The sequence below is a fragment of the Lethenteron reissneri genome, chromosome 8 (assembly GCF_015708825.2).
Source record: "Lethenteron reissneri isolate LAM-NWPU_2019-01 chromosome 8, ASM1570882v1, whole genome shotgun sequence".
Taxonomy (NCBI): domain Eukaryota; kingdom Metazoa; phylum Chordata; class Hyperoartia; order Petromyzontiformes; family Petromyzontidae; genus Lethenteron; species Lethenteron reissneri.
In genome coordinates, this window is record NC_083786.1 from 6,424,599 (window position 1) to 6,435,886 (window position 11,288).

The following is an 11,288-nucleotide window of genomic DNA, read 5'->3' on the forward strand; positions in this document are numbered from 1 at the left end:
AGCGGTAAGGCGAGTGATAGAGGCTGGCTAGATGGTAGGGGTTAGCGGTAAGGCGAGTGATAGAAGCTGGCTAGATGGTAGGGGTTAGTGGTAAGGCGAGTGATAGAGGCTGGCTAGATGGTAGGGGTAGCGGTAAGGTGAGTGATAGAGGCTGGCTAGATGGTAGGGGGTAGCGGTAAGGCGAGTGATAGAGGCTGACTAGGTAGTGAGGGTTAGCGGTAAGGCGAGTGATAGAAGCTGGCTAGATGGTAGGGGGTAGCAGTAAGGCGAGTGATAGAGGCTGACTAGGTAGTGAGGGTTAGCGGTAAGGCGAGTGATAGAAGCTGGCTAGATGGTAGGGGTTAGTGGTAAGGCGAGTGATAGAGGCTGACTAGGTAGTGAGGGTTAGCGGTAAGGCGAGTGATAGAAGCTGGCTAGATGGTAGGGGGTAGCGGTAAGGCGAGTGATAGAGGCTGACTAGGTAGTGAGGGTTAGCGGTAAGGCGAGTGATAGAAGCTGGCTAGATGGTAGGGGGTAGCGGTAAGGCGAGTGATAGAGGCTGACTAGGTAGTGAGGGTTAGCGGTAAGGCGAGTGATAGAAGCTGGCTAGATGGTAGGGGTTAGCGGTAAGGCGAGTGATAGAGGCTAACTAGGTAGTGAGGGTTAGCGGTAAGGCGAGTGATAGAAGCTGGCTAGATGGTAGGGGTTAGCGGTAAGGCGAGTGATAGAAGCTGGCTAGATGGTAGGGGTAGCGGTAAGGCGAGTGATAGAAGCTGGCTAGATGGTAGGGGGTAGCGGTAAGGCGAGTGATAGAGGCTGACTAGGTAGTGAGGGTTAGCGGTAAGGCGAGTGATAGAAGCTGGCTAGATGGTAGGGGTTAGCGGTAAGGCGATTGATAGAGGCTAACTAGGTAGTGAGGGTTAGCGGTAAGGCGAGTGATAGAAGCTGGCTAGATGGTAGGGGTTAGCGGTAAGGCGAGTGATAGAAGCTGGCTAGATGGTAGGGGTAGCGGTAAGGCGAGTGATAGAAGCTGGCTAGATGGTAGGGGGTAGCGGTAAGGCGAGTGATAGAGGCTGACTAGGTAGTGAGGGTTAGCGGTAAGGCGAGTGATAGAAGCTGGCTAGATGGTAGGGGTTAGCGGTAAGGCGAGTGATAGAGGCTGGCTAGATGGTAGGGGTTAGCGGTAAGGCGAGTGATAGAAGCTGGCTAGATGGTAGGGGTTAGCGGTAAGGCGAGTGATAGAAGCTGGCTAGATGGTAGGGGTTAGTGGTAAGGCGAGTGATAGAGGCTGGCTAGATTGTAGGGTTTAGGGATAAGGCGAGTGATAGAGGCTGGCTAGATGGTAGGGGGTAGCGGTAAGGCGAGTGATAGAGGCTGGCTAGATGGTAGGGGTTAGTGGTAAGGCGAGTGATAGAGGCAGGCTAGATGGTAGGGGTTAGCGGTAAGGCGAGTGATAGAGGCAGGCTAGATGGTAGGGGTTAGCGGTAAGGCGAGTGATAGAGGCTGGCTAGATGGTAGGGGTTAGCGGTAAGGCGAGTGATAGAGGCTGGCTAGATGGTAGGGGGTAGTGGTAAGGCGAGTGATAGAAGCTGGCTAGATGGTAGGGGTTAGCGGTAAGGCGAGTGATAGAGGCTGGCTAGATGGTAGGGGTTAGCGGTAAGGCGAGTGATAGAAGCTGGCTAGATGGTAGGGGTTAGCGGTAAGGCGAGTGATAGAGGCTGACTAGATGGTAGGGGTTAGCGGTAAGGCGAGTGATAGAAGCTGGCTAGATGGTAGGGGTTAGTGGTAAGGCGAGTGATAGAGGCTGGCTAGATGGTAGGGGTAGCGGTAAGGCGAGTGATAGAGGCTGGCTAGATGGTAGGGGTTAGCGGTAAGGCGAGTGATAGAAGCTGGCTAGATGGTAGGGGTTAGTGGTAAGGCGAGTGATAGAGGCTGGCTAGATGGTAGGGGTAGCGGTAAGGCGAGTGATAGAGGCTGGCTAGATGGTAGGGGGTAGCGGTAAGGCGAGTGATAGAGGCTGACTAGGTAGTGAGGGTTAGCGGTAAGGCGAGTGATAGAAGCTGGCTAGATGGTAGGGGGTAGCAGTAAGGCGAGTGATAGAGGCTGACTAGGTAGTGAGGGTTAGCGGTAAGGCGAGTGATAGAAGCTGGCTAGATGGTAGGGGTTAGTGGTAAGGCGAGTGATAGAGGCTGACTAGGTAGTGAGGGTTAGCGGTAAGGCGAGTGATAGAAGCTGGCTAGATGGTAGGGGGTAGCGGTAAGGCGAGTGATAGAGGCTGACTAGGTAGTGAGGGTTAGCGGTAAGGCGAGTGATAGAAGCTGGCTAGATGGTAGGGGGTAGCGGTAAGGCGAGTGATAGAGGCTGACTAGGTAGTGAGGGTTAGCGGTAAGGCGAGTGATAGAAGCTGGCTAGATGGTAGGGGTTAGCGGTAAGGCGAGTGATAGAGGCTAACTAGGTAGTGTGGGTTAGCGGTAAGGCGAGTGATAGAAGCTGGCTAGATGGTAGGGGTTAGCGGTAAGGCGAGTGATAGAAGCTGGCTAGATGGTAGGGGTAGCGGTAAGGCGAGTGATAGAAGCTGGCTAGATGGTAGGGGGTAGCGGTAAGGCGAGTGATAGAGGCTGACTAGGTAGTGAGGGTTAGCGGTAAGGCGAGTGATAGAAGCTGGCTAGATGGTAGGGGTTAGCGGTAAGGCGATTGATAGAGGCTAACTAGGTAGTGAGGGTTAGCGGTAAGGCGAGTGATAGAAGCTGGCTAGATGGTAGGGGTTAGCGGTAAGGCGAGTGATAGAAGCTGGCTAGATGGTAGGGGTAGCGGTAAGGCGAGTGATAGAAGCTGGCTAGATGGTAGGGGGTAGCGGTAAGGCGAGTGATAGAGGCTGACTAGGTAGTGAGGGTTAGCGGTAAGGCGAGTGATAGAAGCTGGCTAGATGGTAGGGGTTAGCGGTAAGGCGAGTGATAGAGGCTGGCTAGATGGTAGGGGTTAGCGGTAAGGCGAGTGATAGAAGCTGGCTAGATGGTAGGGGTTAGCGGTAAGGCGAGTGATAGAAGCTGGCTAGATGGTAGGGGTTAGTGGTATGGCGAGTGATAGAGGCTGGCTAGATTGTAGGGTTTAGGGATAAGGCGAGTGATAGAGGATGGCTAGATGGTAGGGGGTAGCGGTAAGGCGAGTGATAGAGGCTGGCTAGATGGTAGGGGTTAGTGGTAAGGCGAGTGATAGAGGCAGGCTAGATGGTAGGGGTTAGTGGTAAGGCGAGTGATAGAGGCAGGCTAGATGGTAGGGGTTAGCGGTAAGGCGAGTGATAGAGGCTGGCTAGATGGTAGGGGTTAGCGGTAAGGCGAGTGATAGAGGCAGGCTAGATGGTAGGGGTTAGTGGTAAGGCGAGTGATAGAGGCTGGCTAGATGGTAGGGGTAGCGGTAAGGCGAGTGATAGAGGCTGGCTAGGTAGTGAGGTTTAGGGGCGAGGCGAGTGATAGAGGCTGCCTAGGTAGTGAGGTTCAGGAGCAAGGCGAGTGATAGAGGATGGCTAGACTGTAGGGGGTGAGGCGAGTGCTGTACTTTCGTTGGTTGGTTGGTGTGGGGTAGGGCTCATGTCTGGTTGCCGAGTGTGCTTAGGGTTGGGGGGGGCAGTTGTCTGGCTGCATTGTTCCAGGGCGAGTCGTGTAATCTATTGCAAGGGTGGGGGGGGGGTTAGCATCTGGCCGGCTTGTGTGGGTTAGCGGTAGGGGGGCTGAGCTCGTGAGCGATGTGCAGAGCGAGTGCTCGAGTTGTGTCGGGTGTTAGGGTAGGGCTCGGGACTGCTTGGCCACGCCAGGAGGCTTGTGTCTGCTTGGCTGGTGTCCGCAGGGATTTAGGGGGGCTCGGGTCTGGTTGGCTAATGTGTGTCCGGGACGGGGCTCGTCTTGCGTCCAGTTCTGGTCGTGGTAGGGCTACGCTCGGGCTTAGTCTGAGAGGTGTAGGGGCGAGCGCTTGCGGCGTGGTGGTGGCTGGTTAGGGCAGGGCTGGTGTCTGGACGGCTCGTGTGGCTAGGCTCAGGGATAGAGCCAGTGTCTGGCCGCGAGTGAACCCCCCCCCCCCCGCGCTCTCGCAGCCAGCCCCCTCCACCGCCCCCCCCCCACTACTGCCACTCTGAGTTCGTTTTCCGCTGGTTTTGTGTCGCAGCAGGAGCGCGCTTGGTGCGTGTGTTTGCAGTTTGGTGAGGGTGCTGAGGGTGGATGCTGTTTGATGCTCTCCCACCGACGCTCACCACTGCTACCTGCGCACTCACCATGGAGGGGGTGGTGGGGGGTGAGTCCCGGGGTAGTATTAGTATTACTACTACCGTAATGACTATAGCCGCTAGCACCATTATTCACATTGATCGTTACAAGCGTCTCCTTGCTGTCATCTCAGATGGCAGTTCGAAGCAAGTGGTGCAAATTCCACATTTCTACGACGGAGAGTGTGGAGGTTTAGGGGTCGAGGGTGGGAGTTTGGGGGTGTGGAGGTGGGGGGCAAGTCTCATTATTAGACGACCACGTGACTACCGGCAAGGCGATGCTGCAAATGTAACCGTCGACGATGATTACGATCTGGATGATGTTGATGATGATGAGGATCATCACAGGTCTGAGTTGAACCCAGGACCGGATTTGAACTGCGCGCTGACGTGCAGATGGCGAGTTGCGCGCGCTGGTCAAACCACCGGCTGCTCGGTCTGACGTTGACATCACTGTGACTGGTGGTGTGATGGTGGTGTGATGGTGGTGTGATGGTTCTTATTGCGCTCGGGGTTCAATGGTCTATCCGCTACTTTGTGCATCCCGATTCCCCGTCTCTGGGCCTAAATGAAGACTGCCACTGTCTATTTTTTACATTTTCATTTGGCAGGATAATAAGATGAGATTATAACGATGACGATGATGATCGAGAGATTGAGGAAGACGGAGAGAGAGGAGAGAGAGAGAGAAAATCGACTAACTAGACATTTCTGAATTTTGCCGGGAGGCTCTTGCCGTGAGCTCTCGTCATTTTTCTTGAGAATAAAAGATGTTTCGGGGTCGTTCGACGACAGTGTAAATAGGCCAGGCGCTTCGCGTGGAGAGAATATCGTGGACTTTTAACAAACAAACAAAAAAAAATCTCAACTCTGTGTTTGTGTGTCCCGTCCGTCCTTTCTGTCCGTTCGGCATGAAATGAAATCCAGGAAAGCCATGTTGTTTGAAGCGCATTATGTGTTCACGTTACGTTGATATGGTTATAATAACACGAATTATTACGGTTTGTTGTTATTGTTTGTTGTTGTTGTTTTATTTACGAACACTTCGCCGTCGTTTGCCGACGTTTCGAAGACTCGACCTTTCTTACTCCCCGTTGCCAAAAGGTCACGTGAGGTGACGTCCTCTCTTGCGGTGAGCCACACGGCGATACAGAAGCTCTCGTCTCATTTGTTTACCCACAGCAACAACAACAACAAACAACAAGCAAAAGACTGGATAGAAACAGCATCACATTGTTTTTTAAAAGTATTTTTGTTGTTCAGATGTTACTCCTGCAACAAAACAAACATCTTTCGTGGGTCTGTTGTGAACAGATTTAGAACCTCCTTATTATTTATTTATGCCGGTTGAAGACACAGACACACACACGTACACACAGACTCACACATACACACACAAAGACAAAGATCTCCCTTATAGCCTGTAACAGACTGTTGGGGTACTCACACATACACACACAAAGACAAAGATCTCCCTTATAGCCTGTAACAGACTGTTGGGGCAAGTGCTGTTAGCGAGCACCTATGAAGGCCGGCACGGCACACGAGCGGATGGGTGGCCAGCACCACGCCCAGCCACCTTTGTCACCCCAGTGGTGATGTTTACACACCGCACCAGGTACTCATTTGAGGCCGAGTCGACCTAGGGGAGGCCCAGGACCGGTTCAGATAATCGTCACTGGCGTTGGCCGTGAGCGGAAATCGAACTCTGGTCGCCAGATTCGTAGCGCAGCGCACTAACCGCTACACTCCCCACTGCACACAGACACACACACACGTGCACACAGACACACACAGACACAGACACACACGTGCACACAGACACACATACGCGTGGTGCACACAGACACGTGTCTCGTTATCTTCTCAGTTTGTCGCTCTCTGTCGTCGCTCCGTGAGTGAGAGTGTGAGTGAGAGTGTTGAGTGTTCGCGGAACCCTTGCGTGAAACGAAGGCGCCACTCGCGAATTGTAGTCAAGACGGGGGGGGGGCGAGGGTTGGGGGGGGGGCTGTACCCCGGCTTTCTGTGTGTTTTATAAAACGAGTATAAAATACACCCGCCACACTTCCTACAGCTCCGTCGCGTGTGACCTCCTTCTTTCGCTCATCCCTCACGTGCGCCTCGCATCGCCGTCTCGGTCGTGATGGTGTTTTTGTGGTGGTGGTCTGGTGATCTGGTGGTGGTCATGGTGGTGGTGGATGATGACCCATTATGTTCACTTCCCAGTCGCGGCGGTGATGGTGTCCTTTGTGGAAGTGGTGGTCGTTGTGATGTGGTGGTAGTGGTGATGGTAGTGATGGTGATAGAAATTGTGTTAGAAGTGGTGGTGGTGATATTGTTGGCGGTAGTGGTGGTGGTCTTTGTGACAGTGTGAAAGGACAACAGTGGTGGTGGTGGTGGTGGTTTGTTGTTATGAATGGGACTGGTGGTAGTCGTGGTGGATATTGTTGTCGTGGTGGTGAGTATTGTGAATGATAGCGGTTGTGGTGATGAGTATTGTGAATGATAACGGTAGTGGTTGTGGTGGTGAGTATTGTGAATGATAACGGTAGTGGTGGTGGTGAGTATTGTGAATGATAACGGTAGTGGTGGTGGTGGTGAGTATTGTGCACGACCGTGATAGTGGTGGTGGTGTTGTCAAGATCGGCCTCTGTGGAGGAGGCTCGTGAAGGACGCTACTGGGCAGTTGGAGGCAGTCGCCCTCCAGCAACAACGGAGGGCAGAGGAGCGACGCTCACAACAACGAGCGGAGCGCTGGGCGACTAAAATACAGCAAGTTGGCACAGTAGGGGGTACAGCTGGTGCATCTACCGGTCATCTCAGTCAGCCAACCCATGGCATCACCTGGGTCTGTCCCGAGACCTCCTCCTGCCAGCAGCGAGGCCTTCGACACTTCACGTGGCCTCAAAGTGCACCTGGCCTGGCACAGACGCCGCGGGTAACGTCACCGTCACTTAGTGGCGAATGGCCGTGGTATTGGTGTGGTGATGAGATGTGTGATTGATAGCGGCAGTGCTGGTGGTTGTGGTGGTGGGTGAGTGCGGTGGCGTGTTGAAGTGTTTCTCATGTTGTTGTTCTTCTTGGTTCTTTTGGTAAAGTCACGTAGAAGGGAATAATAAAATAATGAAAATAAAACATAATAAAATAATTCTCACGACGTTTCGGCCACAACGCAACCAACCGTCTTCAGGTGGAGAACAGGTCTGTCAAGACTCTGTCTCCTTGACAGACCTGTTCTCCACCTGAAGACTTTACCTGAAAGAACCAAGAAGATGAATCCCTGCAGTCACGAAAGCTCTAAATCGAAATTGTTGTTGTTGTTGTGTCTGCGCGCGCTCCGGCGGGGAGCCCTGGTCCGCGTTGAGAGACGCGTTCCACCCGCTCAGAATGTCGCAGCTCAATTCGAGAACCTCGGAGCCAGCGGCCACTCCAGTCCCCACCCGCTTCCCCAGTAACCACCGTGATCGGTGGGGGGCTGGGGTCACTAATGGGCGGCGGGGGGGTGGGTCCACCCAATATTTGTGGGTGGAGATGGCGGCTTCCACACTCTCGGTGTGGAACTCCACGCGGGCGCTGAGGCTGTGGGTCCCGCCACCCCCGTCTTGAGATGCGACCACCCGCTAAGCCGACCTCGAGTGCCGCTGAGGTCGTCCTCTGGGGCGAGTTCCATCCCTGAGCTGCGCCACTTCGCTCGTCCAGGAGCGCGCACGGGGACGAAGGCGAAGGGGGGGGCGGACGCGGGGGGTGGGGGGGGGGCGTCCACGTGATATTGGTCGAACTTTTACCAACAGTCTGTTGAAGGCTAAATGGGGGTCTTTGTGTGCACATTTGTGTGACGAACACGCAACAAAGATAAAGATCGCCCGTATAGCCTTAACAGAACGTTGGGGCAAGTGCTGTTAGCGATCACCTGTGAAGGACAGCACGGCACACGAACGGGTGAGCGGCCCGCACCACGCCCGACCGCCTTTGTCCCCCGAGTGGCAACGTTCACGCACCGCACCAGTTACTCATTTGAGGCTGAGTCGACCTAGGGGAGGCCCAGGGCCGGTTCAGATAATCGTCACCCTTGAGCGAGAATCGAACTCGACTTGCCGGGTTCGTAGCGCAGTGCGCTAACCGCCACTATGCACGCGCAACATGCATATGCACACACGCACACACATACGTGTACACACGTGTGCGCACACACACGTGCACACACACACGTGCACACACGTGCACACACACGTACACACACACGTGCACACACACACGTGCACACACACACGTGCACACACGCACACATACGCGTACACACGTGTGCGCACACACACGTGCACACACACACGTGCACACACACACACGTACACACACACACGTGTACACACGTGCACACACACATGCACACACACACGTGCGCACACACACGTGCACACACACACACTTGCACACACACACGTGCACACACACACGTGCACACCAGTGTCCCGGGGTGTGCGCGCCTTCACATCTCGACCCCTGGCCCAGCGACCCTTGGCAGCCGCTCAACTATTCGCGATCTGGGCTGGGTGGTGTGGGCTGTTGTGGGGGGTGTCGGTCGGGTGGGGGAGGTTCTGTGAAGTGGTCTGGCCGGTGGGTGGTGATGGGAAATGGGGGGGAGGGATGCGGGTGGGGGTAGGGTGAAGGTGGAGGTCACGTGAGATGGCAGCTGAACGAAAGGCGTTGGGGATTGAAGTGTTCAGGCTACTCCGCATGGCCGGCGTTGATGCTGAGAGCGACAGCTGTTCATTTACATCGAGGCGGCGAATGGACCAGGTGATTGTGCAAGCAGTAGCCGAGTTGGGGAATCATCGCTGCTGTGGTGATGATGCCTCTTCCTCCTCCTCTTCCGCGGTCTTTGTAAATCGAGTACCGCGTAATCCTCTCCCTGCTTATTTATAGGTGGTGACCAGGAGCGACAGCTTGCGTGGGGGGGGCAGGGGGTGCCTTGCCCCCCCCAACCCCGTGGTAGCCACAGCTATGAGTTGGGGTCACCCTTGACAACCACCAGGTTTTCAACAACAGTCTCAAAGAATAAAACAGCATTTTGCGAAGACGTAGCGGCCCCAACAGCGTTAAATGTTCGAGACCGTGAGCGTCACGATGTGATTCGGCAACAGGAGCCGCGATATGCAACGGCCCTCGGTGCGACCGTGCGAGACAAATCAATTATTGGGGCCCCACCCGACCCATTGGCGCACCGCCTGAGCCGATAACGTCGTTACCACGCCGACGGCGATGACCACAGTCTCCGCACGCTTCCTGGAAAGTTTTCCCATTTGCCATTTGTGAATTCCCCATCACCGCCACCATCACCACAATCAGGTACAACCGCATCAGCTGCTGCCCGGGTTCGTGCAGATGATGGGGTTTGGGGGGTTGTGGCCACGCAGAAGCTTCAGAGCGGAGACGTTGAGTAGCGTGGATCCTCTGGGTGCCGCGAGTGCCACGTGTCGCGAACATTTCCCCTTGCTCGATCCGCTGCTGGACTAAGCCCCCGCCCCCCCCCCTCCTTCAAGCTGCCGCCACTTTTCACGACACCGTGGGGCGCGTCAATGGTCCAGCTCGCTCCCGCACACCCGAGGCGATGATTCGATCGCTCCGTGGAAGTGCTCTCGGACGCGTTCCATTCCCTTCAGGTCACGAGTTCAAACCCCCGGTCACATTCGTCCCTCCCGGGTCGATAAAATCCGTACTCTTTCACGTTGTGGGGGGAGGCGGCAGTGGTTGTTACGTGGAAATGCAATCTCACCCTCGCCATAGGAATGTGGAATGTGCACCACTGCCTCTGGGATATAAACACGCGCTGAGCGTCACCCCGCACTCAAAACAGCTTTAAAAAATATTTTCCCAACCCCATTCTTCGCTGAGAGCTCAACTCCCATTCCAGAGTCATTGTTGTGTTTGGGTTACACGGCTCTGTCTGGCTGTAGGTCTGACCTATGTGACCCCGAAGGGGTGGGTGCGGCGGGGAGGGCGGGGGGTTGGGTTGACGGGGGTGGGGGGGGAGACAAAGGGTGGGTGGGTGGGAAAGTGCTGGTTCCCTACCTCCCCTACCCCCACGTACCCCCGACTCCCTCACCCCCAACACCACCCCCCAACACCGCCCCCAGACACAAAATTATTTATTTTTGACCGTGAAGTTCCGGATTTTTTTCTGCCCTCTCTCAACCGAATTCCTCTTCTGTTCACATCCAGGAATCGGGCTCCGCGAATGTTTCGCTGCCATTCTCATGCAGCGTCCCATACGCGTGACGCGAGTGAGTATTCGCTCTGTACTCTAACCCAACGAATAAGCCGGCAAATGTTCCTCCTTCCCGTATCTGTCCTTCCACACACAAGTGCAGTGTGTCCCTTTTTACACATCCCATGAGCCCCACACAGCCTTCCTTCTGGGAGTGCATCATTTCAGCAACATTGGCTCAACACAAGCAAAACTCTGCAGCGGTTTCGTTACTCAGAGTCCCATCAGCAGGGTCAGGCTGCTGGTTTGAACGAATGCTGCTGGGTGAACTGCCCAGATGTTTACAGGCAAGGACCCCTCTCTGTTAGATATGGGTCCTTGTTAACTATCAAATACATGTTGTGTTATGTATTGTGTATGTGTTTGTACATGATGAGTGTTTTATGTATGCGTGTATGTGTGTGTGTTTTAGGTCGACTCAGCCTCAAATGAGTATCTACTGCGGTGTGTAACATCGCCACTGGGGAGATACATTCAGCCGGGCGTGATGTTGGCCACCCACCCCCTCGTGTGCCGTTCCAACCTTCATAGGCGCTGCTACTCGCTAACAGCACTTGCCCCAACAGTCTGTTAAGGCTACGCGGGGTATCTTTGTCATCTTCACGTACGGGTGTATTCTTTTATGCGCGTGTATTTATGGAAGGGAACAAGACGGGCCTGGGTAGGGGGGCAACGAGTCGCCATTATTACACCCCCCCCCCACAACACACCCCACCCTCTCTCTCCATCTAGTAATGGGCGCGCGTAATTACTGCAATTATCCGCCAGGGTTTGTGATTATGGCAATTA

General features: G+C 54.6%; 1 protein-coding gene across 2 annotated transcripts in view; it reads left to right on the top strand.

Annotated features, from left to right (window-relative positions):
- Positions 1 to 11,014, top strand: part of LOC133361921 (B-cell lymphoma/leukemia 11A-like) — a 45,629-nt gene extending 34,615 nt beyond the window's left edge. Inside the window, exons 6-7 of one of the 2 annotated variants that reach the window (XM_061580904.1) lie at positions 10,454 to 10,515; positions 10,912 to 11,014. In XM_061580904.1, the coding sequence (XP_061436888.1) occupies positions 10,454 to 10,515; positions 10,912 to 10,931 (82 nt within the window). In that variant the 3' untranslated portion in view covers positions 10,932 to 11,014. Of the gene's footprint in view, positions 1 to 10,453; positions 10,661 to 10,911 lie in introns of those variants that run through there. The other variant, XM_061580898.1, reaches the window with a different exon arrangement.
- Positions 11,015 to 11,288: the final 274 nt, after the last annotated feature.